Here is an 18446-nt window from a genome sequence, read left to right as displayed (position 1 = left end):
AATTACTGAAGAAAGTTCCTTTTTTTCTACTGGTTTAGATGGTTTGTATACTGGTTTACAGCGCTGTTGCACACAGCTAAGACATAGGTATTCAATAGTCTCTGTCTCCATTAATTTGACAAGAAAATGATCCCCCACATTAAGTCCATATTTAGAAAAAAAAAATTTATTATATGGGTAACATTTCCAAAAAACATTTCTGAAAAATAATTGTTTTTTTGCAAGTACATGCGTATATGGGAGAGACCAGATATTACACATCCTATATCATTTCGTTGAGACACACACTGAATGAAATATAGTTGCTAAGGTAACTCAAGTATCAAAAAGCTCTCTAAGAATTAGCTAGTCTTGTCAGTACTGGACTTGTAGCTGTTTTGCAGCATCACTTTGTAATGAAAATAGAACCAGAAACAGACTCATATTTTGTTAGATGAGAGGATGTTGTAAAGAAATGAAACAGCACGTTCTCTGCCGTTTACATTTTACATTTACATTTCAGGGAATAGAAATTAGTACAATTTTGGTAGAGTTTTCAAGAAATACTAGTTTCTAAACTTTGGTTGGAAATTTTAAAGTCTGTACCACTTGAGGGCGACACTAAATATTAAGCGAATGTGGCGAGTTTTCTCCTCTTCTGTTGTGCGTTCCATGGTTCAAACCAGTGATAGTTAATCCTTTTGCGAGATAGTGTACTTTGTGACTCTCTCGGGTAAAATTTAGAAGTTCCGGTTACCTTCTGAATCCTTCGTGACATTACAAATTTAAGTAGTTCCTGTGACGTTACATTGTCCGACATCGGCGGCGCCTGATGTGGACATCTTGTTATTTTGTTAAACAATCTTTCTCTGTGCTTTCCGCTGATCTGTAACGGGTGACGTTGGACAACAAAGATGGCAGGAGGAAACAGCAATTATTGGGAAGGTGAGGTGGCGAAGTGGCACAAACTAGGTTGTATTGTCAGTTCAAGTGTTGATGGCATCTTCATTCGAAACAGAACAGTCTTGCTTCCTTAGTTGGAAGGGACAATTTATACATAATTTGGCCAGTGAGCTAGCTAACCCAGTAGTACAAGTGCCCGGGGTTAGTTTGCTAGCTAGCTAACTACCTAGCTAACTACATTTCATGGATGTCTCCGTATCTGGTTGTTTTGTTTGCTAGGTGAATAGCTACTTAGCATCTAACGTTGGTAGCTAACGCGTTAACTACAGTATACAGTACTCTGATCATGGAAGTATTAAGTGAAATTGACAGCTGAAAATTGCTGGGTAGTCCGTTGCCATTTACTGGATAGCTCGCCAGCTCTGAAGCCAAGGCTCGCAGTGTTTTGCTCTCATTTCGGCAAATTAGCTAACGATTTGTCTATAAATGGTGACCTGCCTGTTTGTGTTAGGAAGCGTGACGGCCCGTCGTGTGTGAAATGTAACATTGACGGACCAGCAAAGTCGATTGTTAATTGCATAATCGAAGTTGTAACGTGATATGGAATATTTGCAGGCTCGCTCTGGCGTGCGTCGCATTTCCGTGATCGTCATCACTAGCAAGGAGCTGTCAATCTAACGCTTTACATGCTGATAGTGTTTTTTCCATGTACTGTACACAAGCTCATGTAACAAGTTATTGAGTGTTGATTAGCTAGCGAATAATTGAAACGTTTTTGAGTCATTTTTGACTGCACTGTCTATTATTCAATTGTTCCGAGAGTAATAAATAACTGGCGATGTCGGTTACTTAGAGTTGAATTGTAGTTGGAGTGTTATAGCTCTTTATTCAGGCTGTTCTGTCCTCTTTTGGACAGCATTATAAGTGTGTTAGTTTGGACTGACACTGTGTATGTTTTTTTCTGTATATACATGTGTGTGTGTTGGTGTTTATGTGTGCGTCTAAGATCTGCGGAAGCAGGCACGACAGTTGGAGAACGAGTTGGACTTAAAACTGGTCTCCTTCAGCAAGCTGTGCACCAGCTACAGTGGCTCCCGTGATGGTCGTCATGGAGATAGGTATGCCCATCTCGAATGACATGCAGTAGGTCCAGCCTGATGAGACACCCCCCGCCCCCAGGACTGGGCGATATAGCCGTCACAATAGGTTTATTCCTGTATTGTTTTCCCTTTAGTCATACTTGATGCGGGAGCACATCTCCAGTTTTCCGAGGCCATATGAAATGCTTCCAGGGGAAAAACGCTGCTCGTATCTATTCAATGTTGGTATCACCGCAACAGCACTATGTGGCTTCCATGCGGCAGATAGAAACACATGGCTACAAAGATAAAGAGCAAAAACATATGTGCTTTTCAAGGCTAACAGGTAAGTTAACCAACATATAGGTATAAGTGATATTTTTCTGTCCCGGAACAGTGGTGGCGGGTGAGCTGGATGTTTGTAACGACAGATTTAAAGGTAGTTTTGGGGTTTCCCCTGTTTCCAGCTCACCTGCCGCCACTGCTCTGGAAGTATTTCACTGAGCTTTGGAGGTGTGCCCCCGCCCCAAGTATGATTAAAGGGAAAAAATAAGGGAAGAAACCTAATGCCACACACCAGGGTTAGCTGTTATTGCACTAAAAATAGCTATTCGATATATATAGCGATGGTTATATCGCACAGCCCCCCCAACCCCCCCCACCCATGGCAGGGATGGAGATACTGTGCAGTAGGACCTGTTGTCTTTCATAGGGGACTTTATCTGAGCTCCATGCTGTCTCAGTAAAAGGGGAAAAAAAGACCCGACTCTCTCTCTCTTATTTCACAGCTCTGACACCACTCCTCTCCTCAATAACTCCACCCAGGACAGAATGTTCGAGACCATGGCAGTAGAGATCGAGCAGCTCCTAACGAAGGTGAGACAGGGGCCACCCTGTGATGACACATGTGTTTGAGGGTTTCTGAAGTGTGTGACTGACAGGTGAGCGGGTTAGCATGATGACCGCTGCTCTTCCCCTGCGAAATGCCAGAGTTCATCGCCTCTTTTTGCTTGGGGGCCACAGCATTTCAACACATCCTTTTACAATGACATTCTTGGCATGTAGCAGACGCTCTTATCCAGAGCAACTTATGTAGGTTACGATTTTACATGTTATCCATTTATATACCTGTATTTTTAATGAGGCTATTGTGCATTGGATATCCTTGCCCAAGGGTATTGCAGTAGTGTCCCAACACGGAATCGAATCAGCAACCTTTCGGTTATGAGTCCTGCTCCTTACCACTATGCTACACTGCTGCCCCCCAGCATTTCTGAGAGATGTTTTGAGTCTGATTTACCTCATTAGGTGAATGAATGCAATGCTGATCGATAAGACAAGCCACTCCCAGTACAGTGACATCACCTCAAGTGCAAGTTCAGCAATCCTGAACTCTTAAACTATTAAAAAAACTTATTCAGATTACTCTATGTGTATGTGAGTTGATCTGTACACAGCCTCAGTAGGCAGTCCTTACACGCTCTGCACCCCTGCTGCATGTAGTCAGCGTGTTAGGCTGTCAGGAAGGGCAGTAAACAGAAATGTTGTCAGAGTGCACAAGTTAACTCGTGGTAGGGCTTGAATAGTGTTGTGCTCACACTCACTGGTGTGGGAGTGTTGTGAGCCTGGTCTGAGACTTGCTTGTTTAAATTGAATGGGTACACTTATGTTCTATTGTGATGGAAGTCGCTCTGGATAAGAGCATCTGCTAAATGCATGTAATGTAATGTCTCGCTGTTTTTAGCTCACGGGCGTGAATGACAAGATGGCAGAGTATTCCAGTACGCCGGGAGTGACGTCCCTCAACGCGGCACTCATGCATACTTTACAAAGACACAGAGACATTCTGCAGGTGAGTGTCTGTACCTTTCAGTCTCTCCATCCCCTAATCCCTCATCCCACCATCTCATTTCTTCTCACTGCTCTGTACTTCTGGTCTTCCTCTCTCTACTGTCCTTCCACCTCATCATCCCTCCAGCTCTTTATCCCTGTTTTCCTGGACTTGTCCTTCCATCTCCCTCTGTCTGTCTGTCTGTCTGTCTGTGTCTCTCTCTCTCTCATTCTTCTTCCATCCTCTGTGAAGTGCAGTGGGAGGTGGTTCCTCCTCCTCCTCCCCTCTCCTCCTTCTTTACATAGGAGTGCAATGGGTGATGGTTTTTGCTTATGGCATGGCCCAGAGGGGCAGGGCTAATATCTGCACATTGCTTGTGTCATACTTTGTGTAAATGCATTTCACTAGAATTAACAGTGAGAGCAAATGACAGAGTGGTCAGGGTGTACACAAAAATGCACAAAAACACACACACATGCACACATAAACACAAGCAGGCAAATGTGTGTGTGTGTGTGTGTGTGTGTGCCATCGGAAGATATCAATCTGTTTTCTGTGTATTGTGTTTTCCAGGACTACACCCATGAGTTTCACAAAACTAAAGCCAACTTCTTGGCTGTCAGAGAGAGAGAGGATCTTCTGGGATCGGTCAGGAAAGACATCGAGTGAGTGTTAACCTTTCTACACCCCTGCTAGTCACGTGACCTGTACAGGGTGTGTCCTATGTGACCTCGTCCTTCATCCACACTATTGGAAAGGTTCCATTGAGCATTTGTTTGAGAGAGAGAGAGAGAGAGAGAGAGAGAGAGAGAGAGAGAGAGAGAGAGAGAGAGAGAGGAGTGACCTCCCTCCTGTTCCCATTTAGAAGAAATCAGGGCATGTCCCATGTCACTCTTTGGTCTTTTTAAGGGTTTTTAAGTCTGTTACTGTGGTGATGTGTAGGGGTTGACTGATAGGGTTTTTTCAGGGCCGATATCGATACCGATAATTAGTAATCAAGAAGACCAATAACCGATATTTGGAAACAATATTCATTTGATATTTGCGATATTCATTTGGTGTCAAAATTTAGACTCCAACTCCAATACAAAACTGAGTTGCAATGCCTTTAAGCATATGTTTAATTAAAAGAGAACGTTTCAACATTATCTTAAAACAAAAAGTGCAGGGAGCTCCCAGCAGCATTTCTAAAGTTAACTGAAAAATTTAATAAATAAACAAACAAAATAGCTCCCCGAAGTTTATAAAGTAAAAATAAATAAACCTAGTAAAACTTAAATTTGTACTGAAATTTGAGTCTCAATTAGTAGTCCCAACTCAGCATTGACGTTCGCTTTTGCATTCAAGTTAGCTCTACGAGACTCAACATTAGTTTACGTTATTATGACCATCGGCTACCTGTAACATGTAAAGACAGTGGCTCATATGGTCGAGGAATGTTACATTCGCAATATGGTAGCTAAAATAAGTTCCAGTTGCACTAGCACCAATGTTACTCAAAGATATAGCTATCGCTACATAAATAAACTCTATTATCTTGTTATAGTTAACTGTATATCACTGCAACAAAGTGCATTATTCAGGCATTTTCAGTGTAACTGGGAAACTGGGCATGCTTGTCATCATAGAAATAGATCATAAGATTGTGGTGTTTTTGCACACCTTTATAAACAGATAAATTAATTTAGATATGATGTAACAGTTAGATGCTTTAACTGTTCTCATTGGGGCCTGGTTCCTGTGTTCTCTGTAAATTTCTAGTTTTATTGCACCTTTAATGCATGTCATGTCAGTGACACATATCAAAACAGAAAGGAGACCTGAGGAAAGTCCCCAGCATTAGCAACGCTACAATACAGAAAAGAGTCCCTTCCTGTTTGTGCAAACCCTGACTCTGTGCATGGGGTTATGGGAAATGTGCAGGGAGGCAGAATGAGCATCACACAGTGCTCCTCAGTTGATCTGCTGTGGTTTATTGATCAGAGGGTGAAGCAGCAGCTTCCTGATAAAACCTTTCAATCCCATTGCTTTTCTCAAGTACATAATATGGATTTGCAGCATTTGCTTTTGCTGACATAATTGTATTTGGACCACGGTTCATAAAGTGGCCGCAGGGTGTTTTGAAATGACATGTAGTTGATTAGGATTCGTAGGGTATTCCAGTGTCAACCACTGTAGTGTTGGTTATCAGGATGTGATTATGTCAACTGCAGTACATCAAGCATCCACACGAGGGAGCTCCACACCACGTTGGCCACAGAAAGCTTTGTTGCCTGAATGGGTGGGCATAGACACATCTCCTCACGCTTCTCTCGGCTGTAAGTGAGGGGGAGGGTTGTGGGGTTGGGCCCCCCTCCAGCTCTGTCTCCGATTTCGCTCTGTTTCACCCTGTCTCATCGGGAAAAGCTCGCAGAGTGAAGGCAAGGCATTTGCCCTCTCCTCTGTTAGCAGAGCCCGGCCCGTGTGGATTCTGAAGGGAAGAAGGGAGGGGGGGCAGGGGCGGGGGGCCACGTAAGTGTCAGCTAATTGCTTTATGGTCTTAATACAAGGAGTTCCATCATCCTTCTGTTCCAGGAAGCGGGCAGCTCTCTCCGGAGAGTGGACTGGTCTCCACTGGTCCGTGCTGGTTTGTGCCAGTCCAGGCCAGCCCGCTGATACGTTTCACACTCATTGACGTTATTAGTCAGGACTCTTGTGATGCGATGCTTAGTTAAAAGTATGTGTGGTTGCTGGTTGCCACTTTGATCCTGAGGGTATGGCTGCTGAGCAGGAGCTAGGAGAGGATGCACATAGGAAATTTACCTGTCAGTCCCAAGGTGTGTCAGCATTTTTTGGTATTGAAAAGTACTGGAGTACTGGTACTATTGAAGCCTGAAAAGTAATAGTACTGGAGCCCCCTCTCAACCCCGTTAGTTCAGACCTGTACTTACCTCAAGGGAGTGCTTACTGTGATATAGTTTCCAGGGCTGTTTCAATACATGCCATAGACAAACTGCTGTGGGCCTGGTGTAATACTCTCAACCCACCACAAAGTGTCTCACAGGGCTCTTATCTGACTGCAGCTGAATGTTGGCAAGCGATACGCAGACGGGCAAGATATCTAACAAAGCCAGTATCCCAGAGGGCTGCTTTTCCTCTTCGCTCACGCTCCAATTTCACAGGGAATGCAGTTGTGGCTGTTATTGGAGGAGGGCCTTGTTGCATTGTGGGTGACGCTGCCCCAATACCTCCCCGTGGGGGCCAAGAAAACGCATACTTTTGGAAGGCACTTTGAAGCAGTCGGGCTCGACAGTGATCAGCCACTGTGGTGGTATCGGCGCTGGCCTTGGAGGTAGATGAGAGGGCACACGAAAGGGTGCAGGTTTGAATCCAGCATTAGAGCATTTGATGGAGGTACCCGATCCTTAGCGGTTCAGAAGGAATCCAGCTGTATAAATGCATGATGTGTGTATGGTAAGCCCTGTTACACCTCCATGGGAGAGTCTGAGTGCCAGGTAAATGCACACATGTGAAGTGTCCTCTGGATGCTGTGATGCAGGGGGAGTGATGTCCCCTATGGACTCTCACCCTCGCCTTTCAGCTTTACAGTCCTGCCTTAGGTTGTACATGACCCCCACCCTGCTCCTTCCCAGCACATCTCTCTCTCTCTCTCTAAACTAAACGTTTATCTGTATATAAAGTCATTTTGTGTCAATGTGTGTGTCTCACTTAGTCATTTGTATGTGTCTGTAATGTGACTGTTTGTGCACATGCTTGTGTGTGCGCGTGTGGATGCACTCTTTAATGCATTAATGTCTGTGTGGGTGTTTTCACATGCATTCATTCATGTGTATGTTAGTGTGTTTGACTGTTTCAGGTCAGTGTGTGTGTTTCAGACCTGTGTGTGTGTTTCAGACCAGGGTGTGTGTGTTTCAGACCAGGGTGTGTGTGTTTCAGACCTGTGTGTGTGTCTCAGACCAGTGTGTGTGTGTCTCAGACCAGTGTGTGTCTCAGACCAGTGTGTGTGTCTCAGACCAGTGTGTGTGTTTCAGACCAGTGTGTGTGTTTCAGACCAGTGTGTGTGTTTCAGACCAGTTTGTGTGTTTCAGACCAGACCAGTGTGTGTATTTCAGACCAGGGTGTGTGTGTTTCAGATCTATGTGTGTGTTTCAGACCAGTGTGTGTGTTTCAGACCAGTGTGTGTTTCTCTCTCTGCAGGGCATATAAGAGCAGCTCAGGGGTGAACAACAGGAGGACAGAGCTCTTCCTCAAGGAGCATGAACATCTGAGAAAGTAAGACCCACAAACAGTGCTCCAGCATGATACAATTCTACATAGTGCCACAAATTATTCTCTGCCAAGCAGTGCACCAACATGACATTCTGTCACAAAGTATACCAATACAAAACACTGAAAAACGCAAGGTATACCAGAATAAACCACCTTGCCGCATAGTGTGCCAACACTGTCTGTGTACACCAGTCTGGAAGTACGATTGCCATTATCATTGTGTACCAAGGGCTTGTGATATGAATTTGCTTAATTTATATAGAACACCACTTGTCTGGTGAGAGGAATTATTGTTGTGAACAGAAGATACTTAAAAAATGAGACATAATTGGAGGTTAATTATTTTACAAACAAATTAAGCCGATGAGCTTGCAAATCTAATTAAGAGGAAAACCTAATTGCTCTCTCATTAATCCCCTGTTTTCTCATGGTGTAAAGTGTTCTGTAATTAAAACTGTTGCCATCCTCTGCTAAGGTCAGACACACACACACTTGCATTAAGTGGTTGTGGGGGGGAGTCTCCTCCCTGCGCTGAAATACAGTGATGTAAGCCCCCTGTTTGCTCCCTGCCTGACAGTTTCATCTTCCAAGTACACTGTAAAATATTTAATATTTCTTCCTTCGGCTGTTGATTTTACGTCCCAGTTAGTTTTTCTGAAAGGTATTTAAATGGGTGGGTGTGTTTTTGTAGTTTTTAGGGAGAAGTCCTATGCTGCACCCTCTGAGAAGTGTAGGGGTGGTAAAGGTGTTTTGTGTGTGTGTGTGTGTGTGTGTGGGTGTTTGTGGGTGGGTGGGGGATGGGGTTATGGGGGGGGTGGAGCTGCAGAGAGAGAGCTCTCTGAGAGAGCTGCAGTGACAGTGATTCTGATCTGTGCTGGGAGAGCTCTCAGTGTTCCGTCTTGGACTGTGGTGAGAATACCTGACCCCTGATCCCCGACATTTACCCCTGCCACACACGTCAGCAATGTGTGTGCAGCCTCTCCCAGGGAGATCCATGCAGACCTAATCTCTGACACGCCCCCCTCCTCTCCTCCTCTGTTAAATTATTCATCCCTTCCTCTCTCCCATCAATCTGCAGCCATCGCCTGCTAATGGAGGCAGGGAGGCGCCCAGGGAAAGAGCTGACACCAGGGGAACAGTGTTCTGTGTGTGTGTGTGTGTTTGAGAATTTTGCTTTATGTGTGTGAGAGAGGGAGAGAGGAAGTTGAGTCATGTTAGTTAATATTATTCTAGAATAAATAATATTATTATTTTGCGTTTGATTGTCCAACATCCTTATGTGCCCTGCATTGTATGCTTTCCTCATATGGTTTACGCTGCTGGGATTTAACCTGTAACATCCCACTCCCATGCAGTTCTGGTCTAGGTAGGCCACACTGCCTGGCCCCTGAGGGTGGGTGGGTAGAGCACTCCCCTAGTGCTGGCAGGTTTACCTGCTCTGCCATTAGCGTAGGACTGGAGTCCACTCATCTCTAAAACTCAACAGTAAACTCTCCACTCTGTTTGAAAACCGTCAGATCATGAAATAAACATCAGGTTGGTGTTTGCAGAGATTGTTTGTAAAAGCCCTGGGCCCAAAAACAGCGAATATTTCAAAAGGAGCAAGCCATAAATATGTACGCTTGAAGGACACCAACAAGATGCTGAAATTCCATTCAAAATGTGGTCTGCTTTCTCATTCCTGTTCATGATGGCGAGGGGAAGCTCGCAAGGTGCTGAAGGCATCGGAGGCTCTCAGTTACCTACCCAATGAGCTAGGATCAGCCTACCCCACCCTAATCGTAATTCCAGTCATTTTGTGGAAAAGGAGTTAAGGTGACCAAGGGTCAGTGCTTGTACACCTCTTGTACTGAAACGGGAGGCGACCTCAGCTGTTTGCGCTCTTTACATCTAAGCAGTTTTGTCTGAGTTTGATTTGTGGCTCATTGTTTGGCAGTGTTCCCCCGTCCTCGCTTTTTATCACTCCGTAGAAATCTGCCGTCTCATTTGTGGCACTGTCCCAGCATGCATTTCTCCACTGTCACTCCCCAGGCAGCTGTTTTCCTATCTATCCAGTGACCACAGATAATGGGCATATTGACCAGGTATACAGCTCCCTGTGCTTCACAGTGAAAGATGTGCTTACAGCTGTTACAGCTAGAAGTGCTCCGGTCTGCTGAATGAATGTACTTGAAAGGGCTAACACAGCCTCTCAGACAGCAACAGAAGCTTTAGTTACCGAGAGGAACCTGATAGATAAGGAAGTCAGGAGATTGGAAGGACCACAGAATCCAGATATCTGATTATGATGTAGAATATATATACATATAGTCTGTGAAGTAGATGTGACTGTGTGTGTGTGTCCCAGCTGCAGTACATGTTAGGTGTGTTGGAGAGACAAGGCAGGAAATAAAAAGTGTATGAGGTAGAGCATAAGGGCTTTATGGCCCATAAACCCTTACAGTGCCTGCTGCCTGGGTCTGCAGGAATGAACAGGCCCCACTTCCCCTCCCTTTCTCATCCAGTCCCCCTCTCCCCCTCCCCCCCGCCCTCTCAATTCATTTCAGTTCAGACTAGCTTTATTGGCATGGCCATACAGATGCACAGTATTGCCAGAGCAATTTTCACATAAATATGACATTTTACAGAACGATTATTATTCTCCGTTTATTAAAAAAAAAAAAAAAACAAGATTACTGAAGAGGTTTACTAAACCTAAAGATTACTAAAACTGGAAAATGTATTATTCAAATTCAGATCACACATGATAATCTAGCTCTCTCTCCCTCTGTCCCCTCTCTCTATCTCCCTCTATCTTTCTCCCTCTCTCCCTCCCTGTATCTGAGGGCCAGCACACAGAATGGCTCTCTGGTCCCTGGTGGGCGGAGCCGATTTATTGTGGTTATACTGCTGGTGATCCATTTCCTCTGTCTGATGGCCCGGCAGTTTCCCTGCTGCCTGCAGTAATGGCTGCAGCTCTTTAGCTGGCATTACAGGGAGAGCCCGCTGAGCGTGACTGTCCCTGCATCCCCCTGGTTTTAGAGAGAATTTGCCTGATGGACAAATAAAAGCTGGATGTGAGAGTCCATTAGCGGTTTAGCGGAATTGTCCTGACAGTTGCGGCCGCTTATCACCGCTTCCAGTAAAATGAAAGCTTCTGTTTTTTCCCTCACTCCAATTCCCCAGGCCTGACTCAAGAAATTACCCAGAATTCAAGGCTGCCTGTTGGACAGCTGCCCGTCTCGGCAGAGAAAGACCACTTTCCTCTCCTATTATTCTAATTACCTACATTTTTGTCCAATTGGCCATTATTTTCTCCCAGTTATTCTAAAAAAGGTTTACGGAAATTAATGTTGACAGAGTCTGCAGTTTGCCTGAAATGTACCAGAATCAGCACCACAATCACATTCCCAGTTAGGACCCATTGCTTTCAGTAAGGCGAGTGGGAGCTTCTGCTGATCTGGGAACAGTTGGGAAGATCCCTGCAGCTGGCTGGAAATCTCCCTGTGTCTCTGGACTGCAGGAGCCCTTCGCTCTTCCAGAGCAGGACCCAGTAGTGTGTTAGATGGTTAGATGGCTGGTTCCCTTAGTCAAGAAGACGAAGCGTGCCTTGATACTGACAGATGGAGAGCGGTTTAATTTCCCTTCCCTGCCAGCTCAGTCTACCTGCCTCATAAATCTCTCTCAGGTGAAAATCCTTTTTTAGGCCAACTTAAAGGAAAGGATCAAATGAGAAAATGTGATGGAGAGAACAGCAAGGAGAGTATATTAACTGTGTGTGTGTGTATATGTGTGTGTGTGTCTGTGTGTATATATATATATATGTGTGTGTGTGTGTGTGTGTCTGTTTGTATCTGTGTATGTGTGTGTGTGTCTGTATCTGTGTATATGTGTGTGTGTGTGTGTGTGTCTGTATCTGTGTATATATGTGTGTGTGTGCGTGTGTGTGTCTGTATCTGTGTATATGTGTGTGTGTGTGTGTGTGTGTGTGTGTGTCTGTATCTGTGTATATATGTGTGTGTTTGTGTATATGTGTGTGTGTGTGTGTGTGTGTGTGTGTGTGTGTCTGTATCTGTGTATATATGTGTGTGTGTGCGTGCATGTGTGTGTGTCTGTGTCTGTGTATATATGTGTGTGTGTGCGTGCGTGTGCGTGTGTGTGTGTGTGTGTGTGTGTCTGTATCTGTGTGTGTGTGTGTCTGTCTGTATCTGTGTATATGTGTGTGTGTGTGTGTGTCTGTGTCTGTGTATATATGTGTGTGTGTGCGTGCGTGTGTGTGTGTGTCTGTATCTGTGTATATATGTGTGTGTGTGCGTGCATGTGTGTGTGTGTGTGTGTGTCCGTGTCTGTGTATATATGTGTGTGTGTGCGTGTGTGTGCGCGTGTGTGGCTCCGCAGGGTTGCACTGCTTGCTCTTACGGTGAAAAATGAAGGGGAAAGACACAAGGTCAGCATATAAACAGCAGCAGGCCTTGGCTGTCACTGCTCTTTCTTCCGGAACACTCATGAGCAGGCAGCAGACTGAAGGGGCTGTCTCTCCTCCAGTGGGATGTATGTCACAGTTCTAGGATCCAGGTGTGACTAGGGAGGGTGCAGACATACAAGGCAGGACTCAGAAACAGTCCCCCGTTGTGTTGTTGGGCAAGGAGGTAGGCTTTCCTTTGGGCCAAGCAGAAAAGGCCATAACGCAGGGATGGGGACACGATGAGCCATCTTTTGGTTCAGATGTTAAACTGAGGTCCTGTCTCAAAGTGGCTGTGAAAGGTCCCATGCCACTTGTCTCACACCCAGTCCCACTGCAGGACTGAAATGGGCTGTCACCCTCCTCTGGGTTTCTGTAGCCGGGTCAACACAGGCACACAGCAGAGATTTTTCGGGCTGAGGCAAGGTGCCGGTGCTTTGTTGTAGCACATTGGAGGAATACCAAGGCTTGGCTCGCTGTGGTCACTGACGAGGTGAAACGAGAGGAAGTGGACTGTCAGAGTGGCTTCTGGTCTGCACTGTGAGGAACCGCACGAGCCCCCCCCCCCCTTGTCCCTCCCTCCCCTGGACTCTGAAACATTATCGCTATTGATCGGAATTTGAGGATTAAGTGGTGAGCTGATTCCACATGATAAGCAGAGAGGGGACATTTGAACCCGGGGCAGAGAGGGGGGGCTGGGGGGGTGTCCTCTGGGGCAGTCTTTAGGCTATTGCACTCCTCATCCCAGGCTCTGAGTCTGACTCTGTCACATGTGGAGTTATTAATGCTTGAAAAAGCTTCCCAGGATTCACAGTGGGGGCAGAGACACTCCTTAGAGTGTGAAGACCAGGTCTGACACTCAGGTGTTCTCTGCAGGCTGTAAACTGTAGGCAGAGTGATGGGTCCGTTTGGGCCGAACCGCCTGATCTCATCATTATACTACTAATGTTCTCATGTTGTTATGACTTCAGCATCCCCAGCTGTCTACATGTGATATGAGCACAGAGAAAAAGGCTATTCATCAGAAGCTAAAGGCTGTGAAATTTGCACACCATAAGGGAAGGGCCAGCTAGGGTGGTTTACTGTGAGTGGAGATAGGGAATTAGATGACTGGGAAAATTTCACTGCGCTGTGGTTAAGAGCTAGCCTGTTTCTCCCAGCAGAGAGCAGGGGAGGAGCTGTGAACCTAGTGATGGGCGGAGCTGGGATGTCCTGTCAGTTGTTGTTTGATTTCAGCCAATCGTAAGGCTTTCCTCTCTTCAGCCGATGATCAGTCGATGGTCCTTTTTCTCCACCTTCCTCCATGTCCATTTAAGACGTTTCTGGCTTCTTAAATTGAAGTTATTGTGGGAAACATTTATTTAAAAAGTGCTTTGTCATGACAGTATTTATCTAATATTACATTCGTGGTGTTAATAGGAGGAAGGGGATTAGGTTTCTTTAGACTTTTAACAGAAAAGCTTTGAAGTTTGTATTTACAAGTTCACTGAGAAAGGACTGGAGAAGTGTGTGAGTATTAGTAGATGCCTGCCCTGCAGATGTAATTTACAATTAATGTCTGCCTATTACTCATAGCCAGGAAGGTATAACATCATAGCTGGAAAGCTGGAAATAACGCTCTTAAATGTGATTGGTCTTCTCCTCCCTTTCCTGCCCTGAATCTCCACAATTGAGGATATTTTCCTTGAAGTGTAGACAGGCAGGCCAATCCCTTACACTTCAGTGGCAAGTGGGTCACATGCAAACTCATGTTAGAGAGATGATCCCCATTACAGTGACTCCACAACAGAGAACGTCCCAGCAAAGGACAGGGTGTCCTCAGAAGTGTGGTTTCATTCTGCCTTATTTCAACCTTGTCTCTCTCTCTCTCTCTCTCTCTTTGCGCAGTTCGGACCGACTAATCGAGGACACAATAAGGTGAGGCCTGAAGCATTTTGTTCTGCTGAAAAGGTAAAACCATTGCCAGTAGCTCTCAGAGCTTGACTTGTGACCAGGAGGTTGCATTTTTCAACCTCAGATGGGAAGCTACCATTGTACCCTTGAGAGAAGTATTTAACTTTGGTCAATAGCCAGCTGCATAAATGGATTACATGAACAGATAAGCAAAAGGTCTGTGTGTCTGTCTATCTGTCTCTCTGTCTATCTGTCTGCACTGCTACTCTCTGTCTCTGTCTGTCCATATTGTTTGTCTGTGTGCACAAGTCATGTCTGTCTGACAGTCTGTGCTCCAAATAGATGTTAAAAAGAGCATTATCAGTGGGTGTGCCAGCCCCCCCTCACGGTCTTTCTGATATTTTTTGAAGTGAGTCCCACAAGCAGCATAGTGTTGAATCCAGGTAAACAAATGAAAGTGGTTGGGGTGCATGCTGCAGTGGCGCTGAGGACACAGGTGTTGGGCGTGTGCCAGGCCGGCAGGGTGGCGCTGTCAGTGGCCTAAGGGAGGCCGCTGGCAGGTGTGGCTCATTAAAGCTATGCCAGCGTTTCCCAAACCTCTCCTGCTCCAGCACAGCTAATTCAAATGGTCAACACGTTAGGATCTCCTGAAGCTGCTTAATAACAAACTGATCATTTAAATCAGCTGTGTAAAAGCAGGGAGAGATCTAAAACATGCAGGACAAGGGTTCCTCCAGGAGAGGTTTGGGAAACGCTGAGCTATGCAAACTATGAGGTCGTACCCTCCCAGGTCCCTTAAATCACATTATTGCCATTTAGCAGACGCTCTTGTCCAGAGTGACTGACATAGGTTATAGTTTTTGTTTACATATTGTTCATTTATACAGCTGCGGGCTGTTTGTCTTCCCTTTGAGATCTTTACAGCTGACACAGAGGAGCCATAAGTATGGCTGTCAGAGCAGCCAGTAGTTTGCTGATGAGAGACTGTCTCCTTTCCTCCCTGCTCCCTGCAAACAGGGCAGAACCAACCCCCCCTCCATGCTGCGGGGGGGGGGGTGCAGTTTCAATTCCCATTCGAGGCACCGCAGTTGAATTGCAGTAAATGGCCAGCACCGTGAAGCGGTGAGCTCTAACAACCCTAGAGGTGCGAGTGAGTCACCCAGGATAAGGCTGGCTGTGTGGGTGAGTAACGCAGTGAAGACCCTGCCCTGCAGCCCCTGGCGATGTCACAGTCGGGCCAGTTTTGCTTCCAATTCCATGGCAGGGTCAAAGGATGAGCGAATCGGGATTGGAGCTCCGTGGTGAGAATTCTCAGGGGAAGGCTGCGGTCTGCAGGGGTTGTCATGGTCATTTATCAGCTTTTGTTGTTTGTTCTTCCTCTCTCATAGAAGGCGCTCTTTGGCCTGCTTGGGGTCTCCTGCCAGGTTCCCTATAGCAGTGATTTGCAAATTACCAGGAGCTCCTCCCATCTACTTCATGCAGTTCTTTTGAGAAATTCCTAGCTGGTGTATTTCATGAATTGCCTATCAACTGAAGACACTTTAGTGAACGCAGTTTATGAGTGTGTAGTGGAAGGCATTTAAGCCATATAAGCAGTTTTACTGTGCATACTGCACTGCAGATGTATATGAAAACCATTACATCAACCAGAGCCAATAATGTCAACATCTCTGATGCATATCCTATTAGGCTACATATGCGAAACTTTAGTCCCTGTAATGTCATGATGAAGTGAGGTGTATTTCTCCTGAGGGATCATTTGCACGCAGAGGAAGTTGCGCTCTCCGTGTTTCCCGGGAGACGAGCGGGCTGCGCATGACTCGGTCACTGGCCCTTGGGCCGTGTTTGCATTGCTGTGGAGTGGCTCTCTGCAATTCTGAGGTAGCGGAAACCTCCAAGGATCGGGGACGTCAAATGCAGACACCCGCCCATCCGTGCGATGAGCGGGGACCGACCCGTGGCGCCGCAGTCCGAGCGCCGGATCTGCGCTCTTCCAGCACACGACGTACGAGACAGCGGCTCACACAGAGCCTCTGGCAGTCCTGTGATTATGGGATGTAAAATGGCCGTCGTGGGCAGTTCCCTAGAGAGCCACATTTCCACGGTAGAGTCATTTCCGCTCGAGTCTTCATCGGTTCAATGTGAGGCAGATTTTAATGTAAGGCCCCAGTTTAAATAATTTAAACTTAATGTGAAAGGCCATTCAGTTTTTATGCGGCTAACAAAAGCTTTTATCATGTGAAAAAATCCGTTATACCCATTTGAAGAACGAAATCATGCACACATTTAGTAACTGGTGTGGACCCACAGTAACAAACAGCAGTAAAAAACAATGTAGGCTGGCAGACCATGTAGGTCGAACGTTGATGTTTTTTTTTTTTTTGTGGTAAATCTCCTGAGAGCATTTAAACTGTGTGTGGGGCAGTTTATTTTAGGGCTTTTTTTGGCCGATTTCTGCATGAGCTAAATACTTTGCCTTTGCTCTGATGCGGCTCCCAGGAGTGGCCTCATTTTGAGGTGCTTTGCAGCATTTTCTTGTTAATTTGCAGGGGGGGGGGGGCGGGGGGGTGGTGGGTGTTGGGTGTTGGGGGTTGGGTCAGCGGGTGGGGTACTTTCCTGTTATAACAGCAGCGTGTGCATCACTCTTTATGTTCCAGCATCGCCATGGCAACCAAGGAGAACATGACCTCTCAGCGGGGGATGCTGAAGTCCATACAGAGCCGGGTCAACACCTTGGCCAGTATCCTTTAGGCCTGATCCTGGATCAGCCCACCTGACCTCGATAAGACCAATCCTGCTGCGTAGTCAATGATCAGAGGCTGTCTTGTGTGGCCCGAGCAAATCCAGTTTCTTATATTCACACAATATGGATAGATCAGTCAGAGCAGGGAAAAGAAAACCGTAAAGCCAGGGTCATTTGTAAGGAAGCTTGAATAGCTGCTAAAGTAGCCTGTAACCACACTCTTCCTTAACCAGGTGCCCTGCAGACCGCTTCCCAGCCATTAACAACCTCATCCAGAGAATCAACCTGAGAAAGAGGCGGGACTCTCTAATTCTAGGCGGAGTCATTGGCATCTGCACCATTCTCCTGCTCCTGTACGCATTCCACTGATTGGGGAGGATCCCAGCTGACCTATCGGTGTTGGGGGCAGGGCGTTCTGAGAGTTAAGGGGAGGAGCCTGAGAATGAGGAGGACCATTGAGAAAGGGTTACTGTGAAGACACCATAAGACCTAATCAGACAGCAGATCTGGGGTCTCTTTGGACTACCCAAATGGGAGGGGGTGAGGGGATTGTGGGGGATGGAAGGGACTGGAACAGAGGGGGCTTGTTATGCCTGGTTTTATTTTTTTTTTGTACTGCGTAGAGAAACGGTGTCAGTCTGGGAGCACTTACAATGATCCAGGAGGAAATTCACTGTTTATTGATCCAAATCCATGGTGAAGAGATTTTACTGGGATCTTCCTTTTGTTGGGGATTTTGAGGAATGCTCACATTGGGATGTACAATGCGTATTAATACATCTTTTCATATATATGTATATATTTTACATATATAAATATATAAATATAAATGTAAAATGTGTGTGAAATTAGGCACCAAAGCATTTAACTGTTTTTTGGTTGTTGGTGTTTCTTTTCAATATAGAATTTAACAAAAAATTATTGATTGACCAAATTTAATTTAATTTCTGTTTTCTACGCAGGGATTTTGATGTCCTGCATAACTGTGTTTGATGCAGTCAACTGTGTGCAGTATAACAGCTCTCTACAAGGGCCAGCAGTGGGCTGGATCTTCTAGAGGGCTGGAGTCATAGTTTGAACCTCATTAGCCAGATCCAACTCTGAGGAAGAAAGGAGAGCCTTTTCAAACTAGTGTCCTTGTGATAGGTTCCCAGCCTGTTGTCCCTCCTTTCTCTTGTGATCCAGGGCAAGTTCTGGAAGAGCGGTCAAGCGTTCAAATGTTCACTGAAGCTGAGACAAATGCTCATATAACAAGTTCTGGTGCCCACGATAAATCTGTTTAGGTGATACACAGAGGGTCAGTGAAGT

The 18446-nt window shown here is 45.8% G+C and overlaps 1 protein-coding gene across 1 annotated transcript; it reads left to right on the top strand.

Annotated features, from left to right (window-relative positions):
- The first annotated feature begins 855 nt into the window (after positions 1-855).
- Positions 856-17899, top strand: LOC118775011 (Golgi SNAP receptor complex member 1). The gene is made up of 9 exons (XM_036524685.1): positions 856-924; positions 1889-2000; positions 2750-2837; positions 3706-3813; positions 4366-4457; positions 7990-8064; positions 14390-14419; positions 17053-17135; positions 17383-17899. The coding sequence occupies exons 1-9, from the start codon at positions 894-896 to the stop codon at positions 17505-17507; spliced, it is 744 nt and encodes a 247-aa protein (XP_036380578.1). The 5' UTR covers positions 856-893; the 3' UTR covers positions 17508-17899.
- The last annotated feature ends 547 nt before the right edge of the window (positions 17900-18446 follow it).

Source organism: Megalops cyprinoides, chromosome 3 (assembly GCF_013368585.1).
Source record: "Megalops cyprinoides isolate fMegCyp1 chromosome 3, fMegCyp1.pri, whole genome shotgun sequence".
NCBI lineage: Eukaryota > Metazoa > Chordata > Actinopteri > Elopiformes > Megalopidae > Megalops > Megalops cyprinoides.
Note: the sequence above shows the minus strand (reverse complement) of the source record. Positions and strands in the feature narration are given on the sequence as shown.

Bases quoted from the DNA above. Each gene is read 5' to 3' on its own strand.
- LOC118775011 (XM_036524685.1), top strand. From the start codon at position 894: ATGGCAGGAGGAAACAGCAATTATTGGGAAG. The intron at 2,001-2,749 runs GTATGCCCATCT...CTTATTTCACAG, and splicing joins GATGGTCGTCATGGAGATAG to CTCTGACACCACTCCTCTCC. The intron at 2,838-3,705 runs GTGAGACAGGGG...CGCTGTTTTTAG, and splicing joins TCGAGCAGCTCCTAACGAAG to CTCACGGGCGTGAATGACAA.